This window comes from Pristis pectinata, chromosome 10 (genome assembly GCF_009764475.1).
Source record: "Pristis pectinata isolate sPriPec2 chromosome 10, sPriPec2.1.pri, whole genome shotgun sequence".
NCBI lineage: Eukaryota > Metazoa > Chordata > Chondrichthyes > Rhinopristiformes > Pristidae > Pristis > Pristis pectinata.
In genome coordinates, this window is record NC_067414.1 from 14,913,194 (window position 1) to 14,928,735 (window position 15,542).

A 15,542-nucleotide genomic window follows, 5' to 3' on the forward strand; every position below is an offset into this window, starting at 1 on the left:
GATCAGATTTACACAGTGCAAATTTACAAACACAAACCAGCCATCCGGTGAACTGAGAGCAGGTTATAACCAAGCGAGAAGCATTTCTGTGGGACTCTGACATTTCAAAGCATTGCTATCAGAATATTGAGAATCTTTACTTCAAATTGCAACTTGTCAAGGCCTTTTTAATGGCCATTTCAAATATTACTTCTTTAAACAGTTAAAAGGACAAAACATTAATGTTTTATCAGTCTGTCAATCACAATGAGCTTCTTTACCACATAGCCTTGAAGATTTAGGTTATAGGAAATTGTTTAAAAAGGAAAGCTGTCTCTTCAGCGGAACTGCCTTGTAAGGCCGGGATGGAGAGAATGATTCAGAACCTGGAGCTGAACTACAACTAACAATGGGGGCCAAAGAGGACTTGGAGTAGACTGGCACCTGCAGAAACCACCTCAGAAAACACTGGCTGGAGCTGCAGTTAGTTCTGGATATGAACTGGATTAGAGTGATCAAGCCTTGTTTTGGTTGTGAGGGAGCGAGTGCCCTGACTGGCCCAGCGGTTGGCTCAGGAATCTCATTTAGTCATCCCATCACCTGTAATCCAATCTATGCTAATTGTATCTAATTGAACCAGGTTCTGAGTGGTCACTTGTGCGGAAGGATCAGGCAGTGCCACCCTCTGAACATTATCCAGCATTAATATTCCAGATGCACAAGCCAGGTTCATTGAAATGACAAGAGTTCAGTTTAAGCACTCCTGGGACTTATGATTGAAAGAAATATAATGGTGATGCTCTGAACGTTCAGTTACAGGATACGTACCTCAGGTTCGATTTGAATCACAACAAAATTTCAAAGCAATCATGACTCAGTTTCCCCAGCTGTTTTAACCAGTATCTTTTACAGTGCAGTCTTTTTTTAATCCAAGACTGTAGTTACACACTATTTATACCTGTAGTGTACTGTACTGTAGTGTGCATAGCACACTGCATTCGGTGTTCCCCAGTGTGGTCTCCTCTACACTGGGGAAATCAAACACAGATTGGGTGATCGCTTTGTGCAGACCCATGTTCAGTCCACAGGGACAACCCTGAGTTTCCCGTTGCCTGCCACTTTAATTCACCACCCCTCTCCTACTCTGACCTCTCGGCTGTGGCCTCCTGCAATGTTACAATGAGGCCCGACGCAAGCTTGAGGAACAACGTTCACCTTCTATTGGGGCACACTGCAGCCTTCTTGATGACTTCTCCCTGGGAGAGGAGGACATGCCCAGCCTAACCTGCCAGTCATTTTGTCATATCCACATTCATTTGTCTACGTTCCCACCCTCTATCTGCTCCCTTTCATTCAGTGACCAGATAACCTTGTTTTCAGCTTATCCCCATGGTCATCTGGGTTTTACCCTATCAGAGACTTCTTCCCTCCCCCATTCCCATGTATCTTAACAAGATTCTTTTGTCTCTGTCCCAGTTCTAACAAAGGCTTTCCGACTATTCTCTTCCCACAGATGCTGCCTGATTTGCTGGGTATTTCTAGTATTTTATGTTTTTATTTTAGATTTCCAACATCTGCAGTTTTCTTGACTGGCACTTATATTTGTTAAGATATCTTTATTAGTCACATGTACATTGAAACACACAGTGAAATGCATCTTTTGCATAGAGTGTTCTGGGGGCAGCCCGCAAGTAATATCTTAAAGTGGAGAGGCGAGAAATGTAGGGGAAGGAATTCCAAAGGTTAGGAGATCCACAGATGAAGGCAGGCTGCAGCGGCTCAGCACGTGAACACCTGAGAGATCAGAAAAGGAAGAGTGTGGAGGTTTCAAAGGGTGATGGGGCTGCGGGAGATGACGGAAATAGGGAGAGGAAAAGACACTGAGAGATTTGCAAAGGATTGAGAGTTTTAACATCAAAGCCTTGCTGGAACTAAGATCAGTTACTGAGCACAGGGGTGAAGGGTGAATCACTGACGGATGCATTAGAACGAATGCAGAGGGGAAAATTCAGAGAAAGTGTGGAAAAGGCTGACTGATCACTACGGGTGGCCAGCTATACCAGCCACCGAAAGTAATGGGTTCTTAAAAAATCAATACCAAGAAAGAAGTTAAAGTGAAGGATAGTTGAAACAGTGACAAATAGTAGACAGTACAAGTCACCGGGAGCATGGGGAACTCATGACACTGTAATAAGTTATGGTGGGAGTTCAAATAATAAGCCAAAGGAGCATGCTATGAGTGGAGAGAAGCAGCAATCTCATCCTACATCAATGTTCTTGAAATGCTCTGGTTGTATTTTTAATTGTATTAAATGACGGAGAGGTTGCTTTATCCAGAGAGGGTGAGAAAGTGGAGCTCCTAGTGCAGAGGTGGCTGAGTGGATCAACTTGGGGACATAGCCTCAAGATTCAGGGGAATAGATTTAGGACGGAGATGAGGAGAAACTGCTTTTCCCAGAGAGCAGTGAATCTGTGGAATTCTCTCTCCAGGGAAGCAGCAGAGGCTACCTCATTAAATATATATAAGACACAGTTAGACAGATTTTTGCATAGAAGGGGAATTAAGGGTTATGGGGAAAATGCAGGTAGGTGGATCTGAGTCCCTGGCCAGATCAGCCACAATCTTATTGAATGGCGGAGCAGGCTCAATAGACCAGATGGCCTACTCCTGCTCCTATTTCTTATGTTTTTATGTAACACAGGTGCCCTTAAGGGTAAGATGGATGATGGCCTGTTTCTACTTGCTGAAATCCTATGTACATCTTCTGACTTTCAATCGTGCAGCTACAGTGAAACTCCGTTAACCCAGCATGCTCAGGACAGTGGCGCCAGACTGGCAGATTTCTCTGGCTATCAGGTATTCCTTTATTAATGCTGCAGCACACTTTTCATTCACCGTTTTATGTAGATGTTACCCACTAACATCTCAGTGACACAGTTCGAGGGAGTGTGGCAAACAGTACCTGGCATGAGAAGCCTCACCTTTCAATTAGCTTTTTGGTGAGAGGGTTCAGAACGAGCGAAGGAACTGGGGCCCTGGAGCTCGGAACCGGGGTTCTGGCATGTGGACAGGGAGTGTGGGAACCAGAGCCCCGGAAAATGGACAGGGAACGTGGCAAACTTCACCTGGTGAGCCAGATGCCGAACCTCTGGAATTTCTGAATGGTCAGATGGCAGGATATTGAGGTTTTATTGCACTAGGTTAGTCCCCATAAGAATAAAATACAGTGAGAAAATCTTGTGACTCAGGAATAACGTTCACTCTCCAGGTCAGAAGGTATTGGGACTGACTCTCAGGTTTACATTAGCTATAGCTTGGAATTCTGATATGACATGCAGTGGGTTACTGGTGACTGTTAGGTACAGGTGTGAGTAGGTTGTCTTTTTACTACACTAGTAAACTATTCTGAGAAAAGACAACTAAGCAATGAAAAGGCATGTTCATGTTAAAGACAGTTCATCGGACTGAAATTCCTTCCCCTGCCTCCCACTGTTCTTCAAGAGAACAAAGATTCTAAAGCAACTGGACTCCTTAGGTTGTTGCAGAGACACACAGCACAGAAACAGGCCCTTCGGCCCACCATTTCCATACCGAGCATCCAGTACCCATTTATGGTAATCCCACTTGGCCCTTGCACTTAGCACTTGGCCCGTAACCTTCCATCAATTCAAGAGCTCATCCAAATAGAGCATAGGACATTACAGCACAGTACAGGCCCTTCGGCCCACAATGTTGTGCCGACATTGTATCCTGCTCTAAGATCTATCTAACCCTTCCCTCCCACATAACCCTCCATTGCTCTATCATTCATGTGTCTATCTAAAAGTCTCTTAAATGTCCCTAATGTATCTGCTCCCACAACCTCTGCAGGCAGTGTGTTCCACACACCCACCACTCTCTGTGTAAAAAACTTAACCCTGATATCCCCTTCATACCTTTCTCCAATCACCTTAAAATTATGTCCCCTCGTGTTAGCCATTGTCGCCCTGGGAAAAAGTCTCTGACTGTCCACTCGATCTATGCCTCTTATCATCTTGTATACCTCTATCAAATCCCCTCTCATCCTCCTTCTCTCCAAAGAGAAAAGCCCTAGTCTGCTCAATCTAGCTCACTCAAAGAGTTTGTGGAAGTTGTGCCATGACCTGCCTGAGGACTTTCCTCTCCAGAATGTAGTTGTTCTCATTGCTATCACGTCTTCCTATCCAAGCCACGGTAATAACAGACTGCATTAGTCCATCAGTCGAGGCATCAACCTGTTTGGTTTTAGAAGCCTTTCAATTAGCTTTTTGGTTCAGGACACAACCCAATCATGGCAGTGCTATCTCCCTGTCCAAGTGTCACCAAATTTGGGCTTTCGAGCACAGAAGTCCCAACCTTGCTGACCATCCTTTTCTCCACACCGCTTCAGGGGGAAGGGAGAATCCATCCACAGAAACAACAGCGTCTCCGTTCATTGAATGAAGAGGAGCAGCTGTAAAAGGCACGGGCAAATATGATGTAACATATATCTTTTGAATTAACTGAGCTTAATCAAATGTTGATATTTTTCCACATGCAAATCTTTAAGTGCTTTACCTTATGTTCACCTTAAAAAGAACTAATGCTTTTTAAAATGTTTGGAATGTTTGATTGATTTTTAAGAGTTTTGAATGTCTTGGTCTTTCACAGATATTAGATATTTATTTAATTTTAGGTATTTATTTATTAGTCACATGTACATTGAAACACACAGTGAAATGCATCTTTTCGCATTACTGAGAACGTGCTGGGGGGCAGCCCGCAAGCGTCGCCACTCTTCCGGCGCCAACATAGCATGCCCGCAGCTTCTAACCCGTATGTCATTGGAATGTGGGAGGAAACCCGCGCAGACACGGGGAGAACGTACAAACTCCTTATGGACAGTGGTGGGAATTGAACCTAGGTCACTGGCGCTGTGATAGCGTTATGCTAACTGCTACACTGCCATGCCGCCCGGTGGGACTTACTCTACCTTCATCCCCCAGGTGACCACACTAAAATGCACAAAGAGCCGATATTGCCATGGGGGGATGGGAGGATCGGACGACACAATGCAGGAAACCGATGCCACAAGAGGCAAGCTGGGACTGACCACATATGTCCATAGCACCGCGACCAATCAAATGAATTTTGTTGGTAGGTAACATGATGGGCAAGTGAGAGAGAGCTTACAGGGAAATAAGTGGGAGAATGGGAATGGTCTGAGAGCTGGCATCGACTCGGTGGGCCAAATGGTCTCTTCCAATGTCATGACAAGCTATGAGCAATGCAGTGTCTATACAGTGCCTTCAGTGCTATTGACAAATAGGGTGAATTTTTAGGCAGTTGTTTCCACTTCTGGAGGAGACCAAAACTGGAGGCCTTAATATAAACTTGTTAGTAATAAATCTAATATGGTAGTCGGGGAAATATTGCTTGATAGGGAGTGGTTAGAATGCGGAAATCAGTACCACGGGAAATAGTTGAAGTGAACAGTACAGATGTATTGAAAAGAAGTTGGAAAAAAGAATTACAAACAAGTATCAGGTAGCTACAGAAGAGAATCAGGCCATTTTGCTGAGTTGTACATAGAGATTCATCGAGTCATACACCATGGAAACAGGCCCTTTGGCCCAACTGATCCATGCTAACCAAGTTGCCTACCTGAGCTCGTCCTATTTGCCTGTCTTTGGCTCATATCCCTCCAAACCTTTCCTATTCATGTACCAATTTAAATGTCTTTTAAACGTCATAATTATACCCACCTCTACTACCTCCTCTGGCAGCTTGTTCCACATACCCACATACCACCTTCTGCATGAAAAACTTGCCCCTTCAGGTCCCCTTTGTCTTTCCCCTCTCACCTTAAACCTATGCCCTCTAGTTTTAGACTCCCCTACCCTGGGAAAAAGACTGCGACCATTCACTTTACCTATGCCCCTCATGATTTTATAAGCCTCCATAAGGTCACCCCTCAGCCTCCTACACACCAGGGAAAAAGCTACAACCTACCCAGTCTCTCCTTATAACTCGAGCTCTCCAGTCCTGGTAACAACCTTATGAATCTTTCCTGCAATCTTTCCACCTTAATGACACCCTTCCTATCCTCCGTCCATTCTCCTTCATCTGATCCTTCCTCCTTGATCCAGTTTCCAATACACACATCTATGCCACTCAGTGTGACGGTAAGGAATAAGGGTTCTGGTATTGGTGTTAGTTGAGGCAGAGTCAAAGGAGAATTGTATGAACCATGGGCTCTGGTTGCTGTTGAAATGTTGGCTCCAAATGGACTGCTACAATGCCATAAATTCCATGTAATTTATGGCAAATGGAAAAAACAAACACATTAAGCAGTTATTGTTGGTTTAGTGCACAGGTAAAGGATCTGCTATAGGAAGCTGCTCATACCTTTGGATACTGTTTGACTGGGATCAGCACTCTCTCGGCAAGTTTAATGTTTTTGTTGCTGATAATATCAAGGTATTGCTTCTCTTCTTCCTTTTTTGTGTCACTGTCCTGAAATTGTTCAATTTCTGTAGAGAGATCAAAATACATCAAATTTAATGAAGAAAATGGTAAGGCAAATAAAATGTCAATCAGACAGACAACTTGCTGCTTCGTTCAGTACCCAGCCAGTTACCTCTTCGCCAGCAGTACACAGTTTCACAAACCCACGACAGGCGACAGATAATGATGCATGTCTTCTTACTTTAGGATACTCGTAAGTGATCTGATCAGGTTGTTAAAAAGGTCCCAAAGGGTTCAACGGGGTAGAGCGATACTATTTCCTCTTGTGGATGAATTAAAGGCAAAGGTTTGGTGAAGTGTTGGAAGAGCAGGAAAAGCACTGTGAGATATCAGTCCATTAACCCTGAACTGTGCACTGACCAAATTACTTCCCGAAAGCCCAGCATGCTCTTCATTAACTATTTTATATGGAAATAAATGTAACACACAGCACAGAATTAGTCTATACAGCCTATTTTATATGCTGGTATTAACCCTCTGTACAAGTCACAGTAGTGTAGCAGTTAGTGTAATGCTATTACAGCACCAGCGTTCAATTCCCGCCGCTGTCTGTAAGGAGCTTGTACATTCTCCTCGTGTCTACGTGGGTTTCCTCCGGGTGCTCTAGTTTATTCCCACATCCCAAAGGCGTACGGGTTGGTAGGTTAACATGGGTGTAATTGGGTGGCGTGGGCTCATTGGGCCAGAAGGGCCTGTTACCGTGCTGTATGAATAAAGTTTAAAGTCTCCTCCTCGTCTATGTCATCTCAGCCTTTAAGCAGATCATTCTGAACCGTTCTCTTTCCCCCCTGTACGTGTCCAGACCTCCTTTGATAGTATCTACACTATTTGTCTTAACTGCTTTCTATGGTACTGCATCCCATCTTCTCCGAGTGAAAACACTTATTCACGGCCACTAGTTTTGGAATCCCCCAAACATGGACACATTCTCTCTGCATCTCCTTTTTTCCTAAAGGAAAAAGCTCCAACTTATTCAATCTTTCTGAGAGCTGGAATGTCTCTTTAAGAATCTCTATGGGCATTTCCTCTGGTACCACCACGTCCCTTTCCTCTTGTTCACTGCACAAGAATCCAAGGGTTTATTCAAGTTTCGCGTGACTTCACTCCTTCAGAATTTTATAACCTGAAAAATAATTCATAGCGCTTTGTTAGCATCTGATGCTAACAGTGCTGTTTTAAATTATTTACTTAACCGCATCCCTGGATTCTTCTGCTCTTTTATCCCATTCTTACTTTCTAACATATGAGTGATTAATTTTTCTCACGAAAGTCTACCTATTTTTAGGAAGTCCAGTTGATCTCGTCATTGCTCAGTCTGCAAGTTTCCCACCATTGTCTTGTGGGGTTGCATACTTCCTCAGCACTGGGCATACACTTTGGCTTGTTAGCCTACACAAATTTTCACTATGTGTCTTTTGTCCAAACCATCAATGTAAATCATGTATTATACGACCCCAGTGCAGACTGAGAAAGAATAACTTTTTTCCTACCTTCCCTCCATTTATTTCTCCAGTCGGAATAACAATCTTTTCTCGCTATCCTCTGCCTCCTATAGCTTTACTTAATGTGTCATTCCATTCACTAAACTCCCTGACTCCACATGCCATAACTTTTACCATGAGTGTATGACATGGTACATCATCCAAGGGCTTTTGTAAATCCAAGTATATGACATCTGCCCTAGTTGACTGTTACCTCTTCAAAGAGTTCCATTGGATTAGTTAAGCATAACATAGCCCTATAGAAACCATGCTGACGATATATTCATTACATTTCCAGTGTCTACACGCCCTTCTGTCACTTATTTTGCATAGATTACAGTATTTTCCTATCATTATGGGAAACCGTGACTCTATCCCCAGGTCTTCTTCTCTCTTCACTGCTGTATATGGCAAACTCACAAGTAATGATCTCAAGTTATTGCCCCTGCATCTTCCTTGTTGGAAGTTGAGGAAAGTTTCCTCTAAAGAAGCGGATTTGAAAATGAGGGGATGCTGTTTTAGTGGGACACCCTCACCAGTACCGATTCAGAGAGGGACCACGCTGCTGAATGGGGCAGGGGCCAGAGTTAGCTGTAAATATCACATTAGTGACATTAGAATGGCTGCTGGAAGATGATGGGAAATGTACAGAAAACTGAAGGATGAGGAAAAGAGAGTGAGGAACAGACTAAAGAAGGGGATGAGAATTACTCCCTTGGTCAGGTAAATTTCTTGTCAATAAAGGGGATTGATAAATGAAAACCATTTAAACCACGTGTGTATTTTTAGGACAAAATAGATGATCAAAATGGATGAAATAATTTGTCATAGAGTCATACAGCACAGAAACAGGCCCTTCGGCCCACCAATTCCGTGCCGATCATCAACTACCCATTTACACTTTGCGATACTGGAGGAAGCCGGAGCACTCAGAGTAAACCTATACAGCCACAGGGAGAACATACAAACTCCACACAGACAGCACCCGAGGCCGGGATTGAACGGGGGTTTCTAGCGCTCTGAGGCAGCGGCTCCACCAGCCGCGCCACCATTTTTAGAATCCATTTCAACATAAGAGGGATGACTAAAACATGGCCACACATACAACTCAATTGGCAATTAAATGATGCAAGATACAATATACTTAGCAGGCAAATGGGAAAAAAATGGTGGGGTAGAGAAGAAATTCCATTACTTAACTATAGCATTAGGGCAACAATAAAGGCAACAACCAGTAGTCCAGGCAGAGTGAAATACAATAAGAAGGATCTGTAAATCTAATTGGAGTTTACTGAAAAAAGGGAATTGGAGAAAGAAATATACTGGCAGACATTACAGATATCAGGAACAAAATAATAATCATGGAGAAAAGTATCTAGGACTGGGGAGTCACTCTGTAAATAAAGCTCCCAGGTAGCAACTGGCAGAGTGGACAGCATTTTTGCCCTTTGTTCATCCCAGATACACATGTGGGAATGTTCTGACCTGTGAAAGGAATGGCCCTCTCTCCAAGTTCTTCCTCTCCACTCCTCCCCACTCCCATGCCAGTAGCAGCAGTATCGTCGTTAATAAACAAAGGAACCAGCAGACTCCTTGTCAATTCTGTCCCTATTTTCTCAGGAGGTCATTAATCTCCCTTGTGCAGGGCGTCCCTGGGTAATGAACGGGTTCTGTTTTTACAGACGTCCATAAGTCAATTTTGTCCGTAAGTCGGAAAGTACACAAAAGTCACTGGATATGATAATCATACCGCCATAGTATTGTAACGAATGGCATCAAAAGCACATAATACTGCTAAGAAAGAACCATTACTAAAAATGGAGGGAGAGAGGAAACCAGCTCTACCATTGTGGGAATGAACACACATATGCAAGTTGGACATTTGAATTTAACAATATCATGGGAGCTCGTTCGTATGTACGTGTGTCAATAAGTTGGGCGTTCTTAACCCCGGGATGGCCTCGAATAACATTTATGCAGATTCTGTAGAATCGTGGGTGCCATATTTGGCACAGCTTGCTGAGCTGCTTCCTCACAGCTCCAGCGACTCAGGTTCAATCCTGATCTCTGGTGCTGTCTGTGTGGAGTCTGCACGTTCTTCCTGTGACTGCGTGTGTTTCCTCTGGGTGCCCGGGCTTCCTCCTACATTCCAAGGACGTGCAAGTTGGTCAGTTAATTGGCCGCTATAAATTGCCCCTAGTGTGTCGGTGAGTGGGGAAGTCTCAGGGGACTCGATAGGAATGAGAGATGTATAGGTTACAAGGAAAACTAGTGGGGAATGGGCATACTCTGTGAGGCAGAAAGAGCGGAGATGGGCTGAAATGGCATGTCGTAAGGAACTCTGGAATGTGGTGATGAACAGATCCACTCTACTGTTGATACTCAAACCTTTACAGTACGCCATTAATAGAGGCAATGGAAGCGAAAAATCGGTTTCAATAAGTGAAATGTCCTATCTGGAAAGATTCTTTGCACTGTATAATGGAACCTGCTACATAAATATTCATTTTAGTTAATTGTTTAAAAGCAGGAATTGATGGATAAAAATTAGTGCAAATTTAATCAAAAAATGCTAATTACTATTTTATCAGCTGGAAGAGCAGTAACTGATTTCTACTTTATTCCGCTCTGAGTGCATCTTAATTTGATAATGAAAGTGGGTGCAATTATACCACAATTATTGACACATTATTAAAAGAATAAATTACGACGTACAGCAACACAATACTGATAATCAGAAAGCAAATGGAGACTTTTCTCTGAAGCTGTTCCCCTGGAATTCATAGTGTTTCAATTTTTAACAAAAGCCAACAATTCACATGAATAAACAAAAGAACACAAATGCAAATTAGTATCACAGCCTCCAGTCAACGATAATGTGTGTAATCATCATATTTCAGCCTTTGAACTGGATCAGAGTTATTTGGTGTAATTTGTATCAACAATGGTACACAAAATAATTAATACTTAAATGAATGAGTAACGCTAGTGATAGATGGTTGGATATTTTACACTTGTTTATACCTGCGGAACATATGTGGCTCATATAATATTGGGTGTGTGTCCCTTTAAAAATTGTACCAAGCTACATACTATTGCATTGTGAGCATTGAACTGGCTGGAACCGTTGCCTGAATGGGAGTGCAAAGACCAAAATAAAATGTTCTGCCCCTCTCTGTAATTCTTTTTGATAAATAAAGCACTTTGTTTGTTAACTTCCGTACCTTCCAGTGATGTTGATGATGGGATCAGGAGTGCTGAGTCTAAATTTTGTAATTAAACCACAAAATTCAGACTCTGTGCCTGAACATTAAGATGATCTGCACTGAGAGTCAGTCAGCTGGGAGATACTACACCCCAGAGCGAATAAAGATGCCCAAACCAATGGATCTCCAGGCAACCATAGTTACGCACAACTAATTCAAACAAATGCTTGCACTAAGCCCCATGGGGAGATATTCGGACAAGCAACTAGCTGAGAGCTAAAACTGGTAGGTTTTCAGGATATCCTCAGAAAAGAGGAAAGAGCCAGAGAGGTTTAGGGAGGGGATGTAAGACTTCAGATAGCTGAAGACATGGCAACCTACGGTGGACCAATTGAAACTGGAGATCTATCAAGAAGCCTTCAAACACTTACTACAAGGTAGAATTAGATTCTACCTTGTTGCCTTTTCACGCTTGGCAACCTCATGACTGTGCTAAGGTTCAGTTCCATCCTGCAGTTCTGTGGATTGTAACGGGGCTGGTGGGATATGAGCATACCCGGGTCATTCTCTCTTCTCTCCTCTTCCATCAGGTAGAAGATACAGGAGCCTGAGGGCACATATCATCAAGCTTAAGGACAGCTTCTATCCCACTGTGATAAGACCATTGAACAATTCCCTTATACGACGAGATGGACTCTTGGCCTCACAATCTACCTTGTTGTGACCTTGCACCTTATTGTCTACCTGCGCTGCACTTTCTCTGTAGCTGTGACACTTTACTCTGTATTGTTATTGTTTTTACCTGTACTACCTCAATGCACTCTGTACTAACTCAATGTAACTACACTGTGTGATGAATTGACCTGTACGATCGGTATGCAAGACAAGTTTTTCGCTGTACCTCAGTACAAGTGACAATAATAAACCAATACCAATCACTGGCAAGGCCAGCTTCTAAGTCCCATCCCTCGCTCCTCCCAAATTGGTCACTTCAGAGGGCAGTTAGGAGCTGCGTATCGGCCTGACTGGGTGAGGGTGGCAGATTTCCATCCTGAAAAATATTTAGGATTTAACAATAATCTGGTAGGTCATCATTACTGACACAGGCAGCTTTTATTCCAAGTTTATTAATTAGCTGAAGTTGTATTCCCCAGCTGCCATGGTGAGACACAAAAGACTGCAGATGCTGGAATCTGAAGCAACAAACAATCTGCTGGGGGAACTCAGCGGGTCGAACAGCATCTGTGGGAGGAAAGGAACTGTCAATGTTTTTGGGTCGAAACCCTGTATCAGGACATTTCCATTCTATGGTGATATCTCTGCATTGGAACTGCTGGCCTCTGCATTACTTCCTGTGATGTTACGCATTAGGCACCAGTGGCTGGTGTCCTCTATCATACCGAGGCCTGCTTTGGATAACAATATTGGGCAATTGGAATTTATAATAGCCCACTGTGCCGGTGTCAGCTCTTTCAATTTAGTGCCACTAGTCCTGCCCTGTGCCCCATATCCCTCCAATTTTCTCCTTCAAGATCTATTCAAAACCCGTCTGAAAGTCACAACCGAATCACTTCTATCTCCCGATCTTCAGATATGCACTCCAGGTCACAGCAACATTACTTTATAGCAGTTATATAACATTATCCAAGATTTGTATAGGTCAAACCCCAGGTCTCCCTGTTCATGAATCCCACTTAAAATTGGACCACTTAATTTATTTTGTTTCTTGTTCATCCTTCACACTTCCCTGCATTAAACTGCATCTGCCATATGCCTGCCCACTTCATCAGTCTATGTCATCCTGAAGTGTTCCACTCTCGTCTCTTGGTTAATGGAACATTCCAGAGGATTTGTTTGGACGCATTGGAATGTTGTTTTCTGCAACAGGCCAGGAAAATGGGGAATACACTTGTCGAGATGTGCTAAGCTATTTAATAGTAGAGCAAGAGGGTGCAAGTGTATCAGGAACCAGGACAGGTCTGCAGACAAAAATTACAGAAGAATACAACAGCAACATTTTGCAGATGCTGCAAATCGGAAGTGAACGCATAAAACGCAGGAAATACTCAGCAGGTCAGGCAGCAGCTGTGGAGAGAGAAATAGACCAAATGTTTCAGGCTGGTGACTATTCATCAGAACTAGAAAAAAACTGCAGATAAGACAAGTTTTACGATGCAGAAAAAGACAAGGAGAGAATATAAAGAAATGCCAGGGATAAGGTGGAAGGCAAGGGGGAACTAAATGGCAAAAGGGTAAGGTGAAAGAGTGCAACCTCCCACTGAGTTCAACATTCAAAGGCAATGATTCTGCTCTGCGACTTACTCCTCCTCTCCACTTGTGTTTTGTACTCATATTTTCTCGTGACTTGCAAGGAGACTATTCAGCCCAAATGCCTATGCCGGATCTCACAGCTATCTCAGCAGTCCTGTTCCCCCGACATTTCCCTGAAACCCCTTCACCTGTCACATGCCCCTCAACTACTCCCTAATTCTCCTGCCACCCCTCCCTCTCCCCCCCACACCAACCTATTGGCACATCTATTAGACTGCAATCAGTGAGGATAGGCAGCAATTCCTCCGGCACGATTATTCTCAACACTGGTGCACCTCAACTTTGCGTCCTCAGCCCTCTACTCTACTCCCTATACACTCATGACTGTGCGGCCAGATTCTGCTCTAACTCCATCTACAAGTTTGCAGATGATACCACCGTTGTAGGCCGTATATCAAACAGCGATGAATCGGAGTACAGGAAGGAGACAGAGAACTTAGTGGAATGGTGTCATGACAACAACCTTTCCCTCAATGTCAACAAAACTAAAGAGCTGGTCATTGACTTCAGGAAAGTGGGCAGTGTACATACACCTGTCTACATCAATGGTGCTGAGGTTGAGAGGGTTGAGACCTTCAAGTTCCTGGGAGTGAACATCACCAACAACCTGTCCTGGACAAACCATGTGGATGCCATGGCCAAGAAAATTCACCAGCGCCTCTACTTCCTCAGGACGCTAAAGAAATTTGGTTTGTCCCCTTTGACACTTACCAACTTTTACTGATGCACCATAGAAAGCGTCCTATCTGGATGTATCACAGCTTGGTACGGCAACTGCTCTGCCCAAGACTGCAAGAAGCTGCGGAGAGTTGTGGACATAGCCCAGCGCATTACGGACACCAGCCTCCCCTCCTTGGAACCTGTCTTTACCTCTCATTGTCTTGGTGTAGCAGCCAGCATAATCAAAGACCCCACCCACCTGGGACATTCTCTCTTTTCTACTCTTCCATCAGGTAGGAGATACAGGAGCCTGAGGGCACGTACCACCAGACCTAAGGACAGCTTCTACCCTTATACAATGAGATGGACTATGACCTCATGACCTCATGACCTCACGATCTACCTTGTTGTGACCTTGCACCTTATTGCACTGCACATTCTCTGTAGCTGTGACACTTTACTCTGTACTGTTATTGTCTTTACCTGTACTACATCAATGCACTCTCTACTGACTCAATGTAACTGCACTGTGTAATGAATTGACCTGTAAGATCGGTTTGTAAGACAAGTCTATCACTGTACCTCAGTACAAGTGACAATAATAAACCAATACCAATACATTTTTGGCACATGAAGAGAAACCAGAGCACCCGGGAGAAACCCACATGGTCATGAGGAGGACGTGCAAACTCCACACAGACTGCACCCGAGGTCAGGAGTGAACCCACGTCTCTGGAGCCGTGAGTGCGCACTGCGCTGTCCCAGTGTCACTTGTCCTACTCCTGCTTTTGACTTAAAAAAAGATATCTAAACCAATTTTCTAGTTTGAGTGGGATTCAGAGTGAAGGGCTTTGATCAGTCTTTCAGTCAAAACCAACATCTTCAAGTGCTTTTACGATGGTCTTCGAGCCCAGAGGATCCAACCTAATCGACAAGGCCAGCAAACAAGCAGCATTAATGGACACCTGAGGCTGACCAGTCTCCCAGGTGGGGTTCCCTTCAGTAAGTAACAGATAGTTGAGGGAACTTTTTCCAACACACGCTAACACTAAGTACATGCATGTATAATAGTGCTTTCAAAATAAAAGGCTGGCTGACTGAATGTAGAAGTAGACTGCAAGGCCTGGTACACTGAAGAAGGATTGGTGACTTTGACTTCAGACGACGTGATCAACGCAAGAACATAAGAAATAGAAGTAGGCCATTTAGCCCCTCGTGTGTGCTTCACCGTTCAGTAAGATCATGATGACCTTCTACCGAGGCATTTCAATGCATTGTTTGGAAACTCAAGATGCCGTGAAAGGAGTCTGCCATAAAAACATTTTTTTGCTTCAGTTGTTCAATATTGTGGGATAAGCA

At 43.7% G+C, this 15,542-nt stretch overlaps 1 protein-coding gene across 2 annotated transcripts in view; it reads right to left on the reverse strand.

The window, feature by feature from the left end:
• khdrbs2 (KH domain containing, RNA binding, signal transduction associated 2) overlaps positions 1–15,542 on the reverse strand; it is a 400,663-nt gene that overhangs the window by 275,749 nt on the left and 109,372 nt on the right. For both annotated transcript variants that reach the window (XM_052024890.1, XM_052024889.1), the window contains exon 2: positions 6,386–6,510. In XM_052024890.1, the coding sequence (XP_051880850.1) occupies positions 6,386–6,510 (125 nt within the window). The remainder of the gene's footprint in view (positions 1–6,385; positions 6,511–15,542) is intronic.